Source organism: Platalea leucorodia, assembly GCF_965183815.1.
Source record: "Platalea leucorodia genome assembly, chromosome: 3".
NCBI lineage: Eukaryota > Metazoa > Chordata > Aves > Pelecaniformes > Threskiornithidae > Platalea > Platalea leucorodia.
Genome location: NC_138825.1, coordinates 76,723,134 through 76,737,666, shown reverse-complemented (window position 1 = coordinate 76,737,666; position 14,533 = coordinate 76,723,134). Strand labels below are relative to the sequence as shown.

The following is a 14,533-nucleotide window of genomic DNA, read 5'->3' as shown; positions in this document are numbered from 1 at the left end:
AGAAATGGCCTTGCCCTCAGCAGAAAAGATGCCACGGCTCCCCTGCAGCTGAGCAGCCTGGCCAGGACCAGACGGTGAGGATAAAACTCAGTGCTCTTCCCGCAGGCTCCTTTCAAGGCAGTTTGCCCTCAATGCCCTGTAGAGCAGCATCAGTGATGCAGAGATACCGGTATCAATTTGAAGTGGAATAACCTCCTTAACTGAGAGTTTGTATATAGGTTATGCGTTACCACAGGGGTCATCCTTTTGGCATGTGTCTTCCCATAGCGTGTCTGTCTCCATCCTCCGCCATGGATGTGGAAAGCAGAGGCCAGCCAGATGCTTCAAAGATGTGCTGGGAAGGATGAAGTGGGTTTGTGAAGATGCAGGCACCTCTACATGCATCGCTCCAGGCAATGAACACTCAGCCAGGCTAATGCTTGTGGTTGTGCCCCAGCTCCTGTCCCGCTTGCAGGCTCCTTGTTAGGAGGAGATCCCTTTGCCAGAATGCATTGAATTTCTTCAGGAACAAGGTCATTTCTCTGTACTCTGTCAGGAGGTAAAGTACATGCTCCCGAAAGCATAAAGGCTTTTTGCAGAGCTTGCACGGTGCCTGCTACAGTGCCGGTGGCAAGGCTGGAGGCAAAGCCAGCAGCTACGGAGGAAAGCCTGCCCTGCTGTCTCCCCGCAGTCTGGTCAGCGTAGCAGAGGTGGCATAGAGTGGGGAGGACTGTTTGAGAGCACGCTTACCTCCCTCACAAGGCAAAGGAGAAGCAACTACTCTGAGCCATAGCTAGGTCAATGCCCGAAGCCAGGCAAGCACAGGAACCTCCTGGCTGGAGCCCAGGGCACCAGCGCAGGCAGGGAGAGACTCCAGCGCTGGGACCTGCAGAGCAGCGGCTGGAAGAGGCAAATTTTCCCACTAACTTCTTGCTCCTCCCTCAGGCGTAATGTGAAGGGAAGAAGATGATCACTGATGTACTGTGACGGGAGCCTTTAGGAATAGAGGGGCTTTTTGCTCAATCTTTCTGCTGAAGTGCTCAGTCTTACACTGCGAAGACAAACAGCAGCAAGATTGCTCTCAGCAACCCAGACAAGAACATTTTAGTGCATAATTATGGATGAGATGCAAAAGGACAAAAAAGAGAGAAAACATCTGTTCGCATAGAGTTTATTGCCGTTCACTTAAGAGGCCCATTAAATGCCAGAAAAAGCTATTTATCCTTCTGTTTGAGGCAATTATCCTGCTGCAAATCTCTGTGGCAACTCGCCCCGTGATTATTCCTGGAGTGCTGACACTGTGCAGATACACTCACTACATGGAAAAAAGGCGTGGACCTTGCCCACCAAGGCTTATGGAGGGATTTTCAGAAGCGGGGTAGCCGGTGCTTCTCAAGGTCTTTAACTTACACTTTGCCTCTGTGGAGAAGCGGGTTGTTTCTTGGAGTCTTTGCCTGGACTTCAGGTGCCTCAGCCCCTTTCTTTCAAAAAGCAAAAGGAGCATTTTCATTCAAAGCACACCTAACAGTGGGATTGCTCTTCTTGTAGCCACTGGCTCAGTGACGTGGGATGTGAGAAGCCCAAATCCAGTTCCTTGAATGCTCCAAGGAGACCAGCTGTCCCATGGACCTGGAGACTGCTCATCTCACCAGGCTGCAAGGCGCCATGGACCTGGAGACTGCTCATCTCACCAGGCTGCAAGGCGTGCAGGGAGGAGAGGCTTCATCTCCTTGAAGCCCAACCCTGCACTCATTTGGCGAGGAGGAAAGCAAGTGTGAGGCTCCCTACATGGCTGTAGTCCATTCCCCGAGGGAAGGGTTGTTTTCCAGACCATCATTTTAGCCAAAATGCTGACTAGAGGTGCACATGCAGGTGCTTTAGAAACACCGACAGCTGGCTCCGTTGCTTAATTCTCCAGTGACGCAGAAAATAAACTAGCCTCCCCTCCTCTGTTTGGCTCATAAATGTAAGGAAAGGCTAATGTAAGGCTTGGATATCAGCTGGTCAACTGAGACTTTGCAGAAGTTGAATAAAAAGGCAGGAGAGGTGAGAGTGACAGGGGCACAGCACGTGATGCACATGGTGCTCACGTCTCTTACCATGTGAGAAATATATTGTCCCCATGGTAGGTAACAGGCATGAAGAGGAACGGAGGAAAGCAACGTAGGACAGTGCTCTCCTAGTGCTGGCTGCTGTCAGTGGTGTGAGACAGTCTCAGAGGAGAAAAACAAAACACAGGAAAAATATTCCCTTGAAACTTCTTTTACATTTGGAAATACTGTTTCTATGAAGCTGTTCACTTTCAGAAAAGTTTCTTTCCACTTTTCTCCCCAGCCCCTGCTTTTCTTCATAAGGCTGACTTTTGACTCATATTTGCTTCTCCAAAATATGTAACTTTGACTTCTTCATTGAGAAAAAAAGTCGGGGGGGGGGGGGGGGGGAATTCCCGGAAAGAAGAGAGACCATTTCAGATCAGCCTTAAAGCAGCGATAGTTTCTAATATCTGGGCACCCAGAGTGGTGTGTGGGCTCACCGGGAGCCAGGCCAGGCAGTGGGCGCATGGGCCAGGCTGCAGCCCTGCAGGGACCCCCCATGGGATGTCTAGCCCAGGCACGGCTCGAGGGGCTGGGGCACCCCAAGCCCCCGCAACATGAAGAACCAAGGACACTTGGCTACCCAAGCCAGTGGTTTCCCCTCCATCCAGCCTTTTGGTGGGGGAATAGCTCTGGGACATGCTGCTGTAGCAACAGCTTTGTTTAGGATTATAATCCTTTAGTTTTATTAACAGTTTCTGGTATGCTGCTCCCTTCACATTTCTGTTTCCTCAATGTGTTTTTTCTCAGCTTTCCCCATGACATTTTATGGCCCTAACTGATTCACGATTATTTCTTAAGCTCTACTGCAGCACCCAAGTCCTCCAAGCCCTGTAGGTACGTGGGAGCCCGACAGGCACCCACATTTCCATTGAGTTCAGCATCTTTGCATTTGCTCTTTGAGATGGAGTGCGTGGGTTTCCTTCAGCAACTGCTCGATCCAACATCTCCCTCTGGTGGAAAAGAGGGAATAAAGCAGGATAAAAGAAAGCATCGTACAACATACAGAATTATCTGATAGCTGTGAAAACAATGCAAATCTCGCTCCAGGCCATGATGTTCTCTCTAATTGCTACATTTATTCCTAATGAATTTGAATGTATCACACTGAAGTTTATCTCAAATAGTATTCAACTGGAAAAGAATTGTAATGAATGGTGAATGCCAATTTTCCTGTATTTTTCAGAAATTTGGCAAATTTGTTTTAAATATAGGCAAAATCCTATATCGAGACAATATGTCTTTATGGCATTGCTTCTGTGAAGAAAATCAACAAAATTCCCTGTTGCAGAAAACTATTATTTTGTGCTCAAGCTCTAAAATCCATCATACGGCCCATCTGCTGTCTGCAATTGCAAGGATTGATAGAAATGTCTCAAAATATAATCTTTCCCTTTCTATGCCATAATTACGCCTTTGAAGTTCCCCGTGAATGTGACAGATCGGTTGCCATCTGCCAGGAGTGCCTATTCAATGGAGATCAGAAAGTGCAGATAAGAAGGAAATACTCAAGTACGGTCCGGTTAACTTCTGTCCAGACACGCACAGGCTTAAGGAATGGCACGAGGATAAAATGCTTTGCGCAGGTGACAGCCAAGTCTTTCTTTAAGGGCGCCTTTCAATCAGCATGAAAAGTCGTGGAGGTTTGATGGCCTTCCGCTGTTAACCCTCTCCCACGTCCAAGTGTTTCCCTGACACTTGCTCTGTGTTTCCAGATGAAGACTACGGAGCCGATGCAACAGCACGGACAGATTTAGGATCAAAATGGAGTTTTGCAAATTCCTCAGCTGCCGGCTCAGCTTCAGCTGGAGCTGGAGAGTTAACACAGGCCACGTTTTTGCTTCAGCTCCTGGCAAGGCTCTTGGGTGAGGAGCAGAAATTCAGGGATGGCTGATGAGATATTGCCAGAGGCTGACACCCGAGGCTGGGGAGCTGAAGCAAGAAAGGACTCTTCTCAACAGACCTCAGCTGCCTAAAATCCAAGCGGTCACTGTCAGCGAGCCGGCTTGCAGGCATCGAAACGTTGGCTCCCCTTTGTGGGTAGGTGTATAGTTGGCACAGGGCAGCATCACTGTGTATCTATGGATATATTTTAGAATAGTTAAATTTTCCATGCCTAGGGAGAAAAATGAGGGAGGGATGTGCAATTATTCCCAAAATATTAGGACATATTCTTGGCAAATTGAATGTTTCTGGAACAAAAAGCTGAGGCTCCTGAGTAGGATGCTCAGCCTTTGTGTGGCATGACCTTAGCAGGGAAGAAAGCCTCTGCGAGAAAGAGTAAGATTTAAAAAGGAATTTCAAGCTAGAGACTCGGGGGGGGGGGGGGGAGTGAGCAGGCAGAGAGGAGCAGCGGTTCATGATGGCATGTCCTTAAAAGTGCCATTTTGTCATCTTTATAACCACAAGTAAGCAGGAAATGGCAAGGTGCAATCTGGACAGATAAAGCCCCTTTCAACAGGGCACAGGAGCTGGAGCAATCAGGCTGAATGCATGCTTGTTTCTATTTGCTGTAAGTCTAAAAATAAGATATGGGACTAAAATGCTTGATTTTTATATAAGGATATTGAAATATCAGAGACTTTCCAGAAGAAAGATCATTACTGGCTCATTGTAATAGCATGATAAAAATTACATGGGAAAGAACCAAAATAGATCCGTCCAAATGAGGAAATGGAAAAGCACACAAACTCTGTCAAATTAAAAGCAGAAACAGAAAGGCTGACTAAAAAAGATTTTGAGGAAATAACTTGCTAATAGACAAAAAGCTTCCTCTACCCCAACAGGAGCAAGGAGCCTGCCAGAGGGTCTGCAGGTGACTGGGGTATGCAGTCAGCAGATGATCAGGGTGGCAAAGGAGTCTGAGAGAGAACAAGCCCTAACACAACAGCTAAACAGATTACTTGTGCCTGCATTCGGCGCAGAAAAGCTTAGTGAAATTCCCACAGCAGAGCTGTTTGTTAAGCGGATAATGCAGAGAAGCTGCCTCAGATCGAAGGGCCATTAGGTGAGGTTTTGGAACAAATAGATGCAAGGGATAGTAACAAATTCATGAGAAGCAGATGTTACTCACTTGTGGATTTTTAAAGAACGCTAATGGGAAATTGTTGCACTATTAGGGCTGGTGTATAACCTTTTACTTAAAACAGCCAAAGGAAAAAGAGGATGGCACGTGGCACTGTTTTCTATTAAGTGCTGTGAGGGATCCAGAGAAATGCAAACCACTAAATCTGACACTCGTAGCAGGCAAACCGTAAAAGCCATGGTAATAGAATAGTTGCAAGGACAGATACGGATGAAGAGGGAAGAATTGGCAGAGCTTTGTAGTGAGGAGCTATGAAGCTGTGCTTCACCACCCTCTTATGGCTTCAGAGGAAACAGTGAGGGCGCAGACTAGAGCAATCTGCAGTATGATCTGCTCAGCTTCTGGAAAGCCTTTAATAACGTCTGTCACCAAGGATTCATAAAGAAGCTAATCTGGCATGGGATAAGAGGGAAGATCCTCTCATGAGTCAGCAACTGCATATAGGATAGAGAGATAAGGTAACGGTAAATCATCTGTTTCTCACAGTGGAGAGAAGCCACTAATGACTTCTTTGAGGGGTCTGTGGTAGGGCCAGTGCTAATCCACATACCCATCAGTCAGGCAGTAAATGGTGAAGTGGCTCAGTTTGCTGGTGGTACCAGCTTATTCAAGGTAATAAAATGCAAACGGCCTGCAAGGAGCTGCAAAAACCATCTCATGAGCCTGGGCAAAGTAATGGCAGGTGAAATTCAGTGTTGATAACAGCAGAGAAAAACACATGGCTGAGTTCAGAGGAAGACCCCCTCCCTACTGAGCCTCAACAACGGTCTCTGAACCAGCTAGTACCATTCAGGACAGGTATCTTGGAATTAGGGAGTTCTATTCAAATGTCAATTCAAAGCTTGTTAGTGACTATAAAGCAATTTAATGTAAGAAATTATTAGGAAGGAAAGAGAGATGCCATCAATTAAATAGAAGGTTCATCCCCTATCATAAGGTCTGTGTGCAGTTCTGGTCTCTCCATCTCAAAAAGGGTATGTTAGAGCAAGAAAAGGTATAAAGATGGGCAACAAAGACGACCAAAGATATGGGATGACTTTATGTGGGTAGCAGCAACATAAACCAAGATTCTTCAAGGTGGGAAAGAAGAGTCCAAGAGGGGGTATAGTGCAGCTTTATAAATTCAAGAATGGAGAATAACTAGTCACCACTTCTTATAAGATGCAAGAAAGGGGCATCAAATGATGTTCCCAGGTTCAAGACAAAGATGAAGGCAAGGAGCTCTGCTCCTGGGCAAGGAAGTGTGTCCCTTTACACAACCTGTTGTCACAAGATGTCGGGAACTACAAAAGCACCATATGTGGTTTCAGAAGCAAGTCGACAAATGTGTGGAAGATAAATCATCCGAGGGCCATGAAACACTAAGCTACCCCTCGGCTGAGGAAGCCCCTGGGCCAGGAATGGCTACAAGTGGCCCTCTCTACTGCTGGCCATGGCCAGAGCTAGGACACTAGGTTGATGGGCCTTGCAGCTGAACCTATCTTGACATTTTTATCAACCAGACAACTTTTAGAAGTAAATTAGGAGAAACCCCACCACCCTGCAGAGCAGAAGTGCACAACACGAGCTCTGGTTTCTCATGGGGCTATGAACATCCCATTATCATTAGTAGTGTTTCTTGCTCCAGGATAAGCTACACTGTTTGTTACTTTTTAAGATTAAAATCAAGATGATGAAAAAATAGCCCATTCTCATGTTCTTTTCCCATGTATTTTTATGTTCCGTGTTAGCTGAGGACAAAGCTGCCGTTTGACAAGCCCTACACCAACACTGCTGCCAAAAGCAGCAGCTCTGCCCTCTCGTTCCGCTGGAAAGGACAAATGATGGGGGGGAATGCAAAATTAGCCTTCAGAGCTTCGGAGGAGAAGAGGGCAAGGCTGCTGAAGGCAGGGCTGGCTTAGGCTGATCCCAGGCCCTTATTGACCTATAATTTAATTTGGTGATGTTTCTTCTGACAGCTGTCCCTTGCGAAGGATAACTGTCCTCATCCCCCCTGAGAACAGCAGGAGTTGGCAGCCATGTCTGAATGTGGCCTTTCTTGGCCCTGTCAGGCCATCCCAAGTGAAAGAAAACCCCTTGTTTATGAAAGGAAACACTACAGAAGTGACCTTTGCTCCATTATTAGAACTTTATTTACCAGTTCATTTTAATCATGTGAATTTTTGAAGGATTTTGATTTGTTTTGCAACTGTAAGGACAAAAAAAATGAGATAGAAGTGGATGCTAATGCTCTTGAATGAGCCATTTAAGATCTAATGAGTGGTTTAATCAGTAACAGTCAGAGCTGTACTTTGAGGGTAAGCTCCAGTTTTGGAGAGTGACTATCTTCAGACACATCAAAGGGCTCGAATTGCTGAGGGGAGTGTAAAGCCCAGCTCAGCCTCTACCATGGAGTGAGGGTCTGGGCTCTGGTGGCTCAGCTCCCTTACAGCAGAGGAGCTTGCTCATGTCATTACAGACAAATTTGTCTTTAGAGTGTTTATCTAGTCTTAAATGGCTCTTCTCTCTTTTATGAAGCTGAAGCTGGTGTTAAGATCCTTGTTGGTTTGTCACCGGTTTATTCATATCAGCTGTTTCAAGGAAAGCAGCCAGTGCTGACGCGAAGTAGAAAAGAGATGCTTGTACTCCCAAGTCCACCCTAAAAAACCCTCTGCTGCAGAACATGGGCCATGTCAATGCTGCTGTTTGGGGGGAAAAAGTGTCTGTGTCCGAGAGCAAAATCTCTGAGGGGCTTGGGAAAAAAAAAGGGATTTGCAAACAAGCGTGAGAAAAGACGCACAAAACTGTAGCTCATATGGGGTAACCTCCTCTCGCAGAAACTTTGTGTTGAGTTCCCTGAGGTGTAATATGAGCAAATGCACACTTGCCTGGTCACTGTGCATGACAGTGACCTGACACTGCTTTCTGCAAGAGCTGACCTGTACTGCAGCACTGTGTGGGGTTTTCTTTTCCTTGTAAATCATATGGAAAATGGTAAAGTTTGTTAGCAAGATGGCAGAAGCAAGGGCAATACTAGATTAGATTCGGTACAAGAGGAAAGAACTAGTTTTTACTGAATCTGAACCTAGTGCATCTAATACCCTTTAGATGCAGATGAAGAAATGCTAAATTGATGTTATTTATATTATACTGCAGCAATCTGATCCCTGTTATGTGAAGAATATTTACATATCTTGCCTTTTCCTTAACATGAGGCTAGGAGAAATGCCCAGGGCAGAAACAATGCCAGATGGAGGAGAAGGACAGCTGGACTAATAGTTGGATCAACCCATCATGCCTTTCCAAGGTGGCAGCTGGAAGCCAGGCGAGATACCACCGAGCATCTGCAATGGCACAAGCTGTTGTCTTAGGTTCTCTCTATCAGGAAATGGAACACAAGTCCAAAGCTGCTACTAGGACATGCAACACTAGCCTGTCATAAATGGAAAAGGAGCCTCTAGGATTCAAAGCTTGGCCCTTGATGAGGAGCCTTGCAGGGCAGCAAGGCACTCTCCTACCAGGTGAGCAGCCTCTTTGGCTGTGCCTCTGTGCACCGAAAAGCCACCTGCCCCGTGCCCATAGTTGTGGACCACTGGGAGCTTAACTCCTCCTTGGCTCAAGACCTCTCTCTGCAGTCTCACGCACTGCCTGGACGGCCTCAGGCCCACCTTCACCTTGATATCCTGAGCTCCCTGCAGTGAGGGCTCAAGGGAGCAGCATCTGTCAAAGATGTCTTTGGTAGCGCTAGGGTCAGGGGAGAGATTCCAGCTCTCCTTTTCCCTGGTTCCTCCTAGGGTTACCCTGTGTATACCTGGGTAGATGTAAGTTAAGCCATCCCCATCCCGAATGAAGTTTTTCACCCAAGGAGCTTGAACCTTGAGTACTTGTCCCCTGATGGGGAAGAGCTTCTCGTCCCCCACCAGCTGGTGGGCTCCAATGCCCGCGCAGTTGACGACGACGTTATATTCACTGTGCAGCTCCCACAAGTCTGCAACTTTTCTGGTGTACATCTGGACGCCAATTGCTTTCAACCTGCAAAAAGACTCCAGAAGTGAGGCAGAAAAGAAACCTCTAAACCCTCATGTAATTATTATGCACATTAAGTAAATGAGATAGATTGTTTTTAACATACTGATCAAAACCAAACAACAGATGGGGCAAAAAGCGAAGAAAATGCCATGGGCTTTCTGTTTGTGAATTGTCTGATTTGGTCTGATCAAAGCTATTTTTTAGCTTGTTTGGGCTGGAAAAGATACAGCAAGTTGTTCAATAGTACAGAAGGGTCTGGCATAAGACCCTAGGCAGACAGTCAGGTCCTCATGGTCTCATTGATTCATTTCTATAACCGTACCAAGCTTTAACAGCTCAAGCAAGCTGAAAAATGTCAGATTTATTCCCCAACTTACTTCTGCTATTGACAGCGCTATCGTACTACGCCCTTTTTAATGTGCCTGTTACACACTGTTGCATTCATTCCCAACTCACCCCTCTGATACCAGGAGCCACTTAGTCATCTAGTGCCATGTGCGAAGCCCTGGGGTACCAAGATGTCCCCACAGGCTGGGCAGATGTGGCACGGGACCCCCAGGAGACCCATACCCTTCTAGAGCAGCAGCCAGGAGTCACCCAGGACAGCTCAGAGCACTATACATCCGTGTCTGCTCTTCAGGAAAATTCACCCTTTCCTGAGATTCATCTTTGAGCTCAATGTCAAGCCAATTTCCACCCTGAACTTGCCTGAAGCTTGACGCCCTTCCCTGTGGAAAAACATTGGCATGAGATGGAGTCACTGCGTCCTGTCAGCTGGATCCAGTTGCTGGGGGGCTTTAGGGGGGGGTTTAGCATGAGCAAGTCAGGAGACAGGTCTGCGATGACAAGGCACGAACTGGGAAATCCTGTCCTTTGCAATACTCTGGCAGCTGGGAAAGTGATCGCCCCCACTGTAAAGGCAGTGGTTTCCCACAAGGCAGTGATTGAGCCCAGGACCCAGGGCACGGCGGGTGCTCTGGGGACTGGGCTTTGGGTGCAGCAGGACACTGAGGCTGGCTGGGAAGAAGAGGGGAGATCTCATGCAGCAGCTCTGGCTGGGCAAATTGCTGGGAGAGCTCCTAAGTGTTGTAATTGGGACTCTGCCATCATGGCATAAAAAGTACACCAATAAAAAAAAAAATCTGCTGAAAACTCCTGAATTCAGGCAAGCAAGCAGGAAAAAATTCCTGAAGTCCATTTTTGGACCAGCAAGGTGGGCACAAAAACAATTTTCCTTGTGGATTGCCAAGAGAATGGTCTATAAATACTGCTCAGGACGCTAGGGGTTTGAGAATTAGTTACATGTTTAATACGCTCTCATTTCTCATCACCAGAGAGAAGAGAAAGAAAAGGAGCTTGATCATCTTACTAGACTACATCCTTTGAGAAATAAGGTGGCTATAGCAGGAATAAGGAGAGAGCAGAAATCACGCAGCAGATACTAAATGGCTTGAACAACTTAGTTGTGCTTCAGCAGAAATTTCCGATTCGGTGAAGCAATGAAACATGACAGAGCATGTGCACCGAGGAGGCGGCACAGACCTCACATGGCACCGGTGCCACTGGAGCACTCCCAGCCTGCCCGGCTGCTAGAACAAGAAACGTTTTTTCACATTTCGCAGTGAGACGAGAGGCATCCAAGCAACCGGCTGAGCTGGCAGTTTGTACCACGGTGTCGGTACATGTCTCTTCACTTAACCTCAAATCAGCTTGCAGCCTATCGCTTTCTCTCAAGTGGAGACAGCTATTTGCTCACTTTAGCGGTACTTAAATGGATTAAATGCACATCCCAGGTGTCAGAACCTTTTTAGGTCTGCATCTTGACTCTCCTATGGTTCTCCAAAATCCACGTATTTTGGGGAAACGTGGAAATTTGGAAAACAGCAAATTTTCTAACTTTCATGTCAATCCAAGCATGAACTCTGAAGCCACAACTCCTCGGAGTGAGTGCATCACCCATCTTATGCAGGCAAACATTTCCAAAAGGTTTGTTACAAGATGATGCTATTTGACCTTTTTTTCACCTGATTGGATTAAGAAATTACTCCAATTGTTAACCAAATTTGAGATTAATTGGTCCAGCTACTTCTTGAGTGCAAAGTCTTCACAGATAAGACATCTTCCCAGACATGCCTGTTCTCCCAGGGGCTGGATGTATCTTGAAGAACAGAGGGATATATTTGGGAAGTTTAACAAATGAGGAGCACCCACACGTTTTCTTAGGACATGGCAGGTTCCCGATGTACCTTCAAGGTCTGGCTGGCCAAGCGTGGCCGCTGTGGCTATATCAGTCCTATGCCCAGAGGTGTTCCCACCCTAAGCCCCACTGTACAGCCACAGTGGTGGAAAGGGGACATTGCATAAATGGGGCCTTTCACATTTTGGAAAACTTGGGTATTTATTTCTTGTGCTTCTCCCCAAGGAAGAGCTTGCTGCATTTTCCCCAGTGAGAAACAGCCCTTTTCCAGGGCTCTCAAGTTGTCCCCGGCTCACCCCCAGTCCCTCTGCCTGAGTTTCTCTCTGCGTGCCCAGCCTGCAGCAAAACCAACCTTTTCTCCAGCCACAGCAGGTAGGGTGGACAGTCACATTTCAGTGTCGTAAAGGCCTGACCAAATCGGTGCTGTGGAAACTTTTGGAGTTCTGCTTCAGACATTGGTCGAAATCCCAGGACAACATCTGACCAGAAAGGTAACTCTTCCTTGGGAGTGTTTTTAAAGACCTGCCACCTAAAAGGACAGAGAGAAAAAGCTGCAAAACTTAGTCGCTCTTGCTCTGCCATGTTATGTGTCACGGCAATCTTAGCACAAACCCAGGAACTCAGGAACCTGTTCCTGCTCATCAGTGCAGCTCTGCAAGGTTAACAGCACCAGGGTAGCATTGCTGCCTGCCAGTGCCACATCCACCTTGGCAAACAGGCAGAGGGGCTGCCACAGCCGAGCTTGCAGGTGACACACTGGGGTAGCTAAACTGGAGAGAGTTCTTCCAGCTATACTGTATGAAATTCCAGCTGTAGAAGTACAAAGTCCCCTCACACAGTGTCGCCACCATGGCTGCAGCCACCCTGGCTGGACCTTCATGTAGGGCCACTTGCACACCTGGCCACATTTTTCTGGGTACCCAGAAAGCTCCAGAGTGCCCAGCCTCAACACTCCCAAGAGGTGAACTTCTGGGTAGATAACGGGCAGCATAAAACACCCCCAACGCGCACACACCCTGGCTGCATCCCTATACCTAGTTGCTGAAGCTGGAGGATCCTACAGTCCCATCCCTATGAAGACTGCCCCTGCTGCCAACAACTGGTGGATGACAGAATGGAAAACGTCAGTTATTAAAAGACATTTGGTGCTGGCCGGTCTTGAGTGGTTTCTCTGTACACCTATGTATGAATTTTGTTTGAAAATACATCATATCTGAGCAGCTGTAATGCAGTTTCTTGGGAATATGGTCATAAGAGCTACTCCATGAAGGGAATAGGCCTGAACTCCAGCAAGGAAAACCTCTCGGCCTGCTCCAGCACATGGCACACGGCGCACGCATACCAAAGGCTGCCCTGGGGGGCTGTTCTTACCCAGAGACCAGGTGAATGCCAGCCTCTGATGCTTCAGCTGAGTTGCTGATGGCAAAAAGGTAAGCGAAGGTCTCTTTGAACCACTGCTTCTGCACGTGGATCGGTGTGCCTGCATGTAAACAAAACCAAACATGCAGAGAGGGAAAATGCAAAGAGGAGAAGCGTACAAGCCAGTGTCGAGGAGACAGGACAGACGGGGAACGCGGGGCATGGCACTTTCCTTCCTGAACCCCTGTGCATCGCTGCACACCCAGGCACACAGCCACATGCAGTCCCACAGGCAATGTGACGCCGGGTTGCACGCACCTGGGTAGGTGTGAGGGATGAGCATCCCGGCTGCGACGTCGCTCGTTGTGTTGGGGCTGAACTGGTCTGAAAGGACCGTCACGGAGCAGCTGGGGCAAGTCTCCACGATGCACAGCGCTGTGGACAGGCCGATAACTCCCGCGCCAACCACTGCGACCTTGGGTGCTGCCATCTCTGGGGTGCAGAGCCAGAGGAGAGAGGTACCTACATGCATTTGGAAATAACATATCCCATGTCACCAACATCCCTGACACCCTCATCAGGCTACGAAATACCCACACAAGATGTAACATAAGCCCCCTGGGGCAGCTAATCGAAGGCTAACTGCTGCACACAGAGAACCAAGACTGAGGTGAGGATTAAAAAAAACCTTATAGCCTTTGGTATGACAACTAAGTTTTGAAAAGTGTTTCAACAGCCACCCCCATCCTCAGCGCAGGAGAAAAGGGCAAGAGACCAATCTGTACATACAGCACTGGTGTTCAGGCTGTAGCAATCTGAAGCAAAGATTTTTTTCAATAAAACCAAGGGAGTGAGGCACCCATCAGGTTTTCCATTGTGTTGGGGGCAAAAGTGCCTTTGGAGCTCTGGGGAAATTGGCTTTTAGGCACCATGAGCCAAAAGGCTGTTTGAACATCAGCACCTCTAGCAATGAGGTCTGCCACTGCCCGGGCAGTGGAAGCAAATTGCACAGGAGGCAGATTGGTTACACAGAGCAAAGGGTCCAGCACGTTATGGAAGATGCTTTTCTTAACGTGCACCTTAGTTCCCCTGCTGTGCAGGGCTCCACCTCTGACCCTGATGATTGGGTTACCTGCTTAGCTCTGTCCTAGAAAATGTGAATTTTAGCTATTAAACACCATGCCTAGCTTCACAGGGTGCAGCCTGGCTGTTTACACTCCCACATCCAAAAATTGTTTGGGCCACGATGCCTTGGCAGGAAAAGTGTGGGAAGAGAAGCTACCTGTACCCTGGGGGATTTTGTGCCCCTAGTGACCTGAGGTCTCCAGGACCCACTGCCTCGGGCAGATTCGTGGGCATTCGAGACTGCCGTGCTCTCCCAGCAGCACGCAGCAGTCCCCAGGAGTCAGCCAGCCTCGCTGCCCCAAGAGCCTGAATATTTGCCTCTCTCTGCCTTGCTTTATAACCTGCTTTATGTCCTGGAGCAGCTCCACTCCACTCGTCAGAATCTTCAGCTGCTGATTGCTACTCCAGGAGGTGCAGCGTCTCTATTTTGCCTTGTCCCGGCCAAGTTTCGGAGCTTGGCACCTGCCTCGGTGAGTGGCACGCAGCTCCTGGTCGATAACCACCTGGCTGCCCATCCCAGCGAGATGCCAGCTAACAGGTTTCACACAGGCAGAGGCATGAAGCACAACTGAACCATGCAACTTGGCGCACCCTGCAAAGTCCCTGAAGCCAGGATCGAAATGGGCCTGAAAGAAACTGGACAACCTCAGAGGCGATAAATCCTTCGGTGGCTTTGAAACAGGCGAG

General features: G+C 47.9%; 1 protein-coding gene across 1 annotated transcript; it reads right to left on the bottom strand.

Moving 5' to 3' along the window:
• Positions 1 to 8,600: 8,600 nt before the first annotated feature.
• DDO (D-aspartate oxidase) lies at positions 8,601 to 13,211 on the bottom strand (the record flags this gene model as incomplete). Its single annotated transcript, XM_082307742.1, has 4 exons — positions 8,601 to 9,168; positions 11,715 to 11,891; positions 12,734 to 12,842; positions 13,040 to 13,211. The coding sequence occupies 4 exons, from the start codon at positions 13,209 to 13,211 to the stop codon at positions 8,601 to 8,603; spliced, it is 1,026 nt and encodes a 341-aa protein (XP_082163868.1).
• Between the last annotated feature and the right edge of the window lie 1,322 nt (positions 13,212 to 14,533).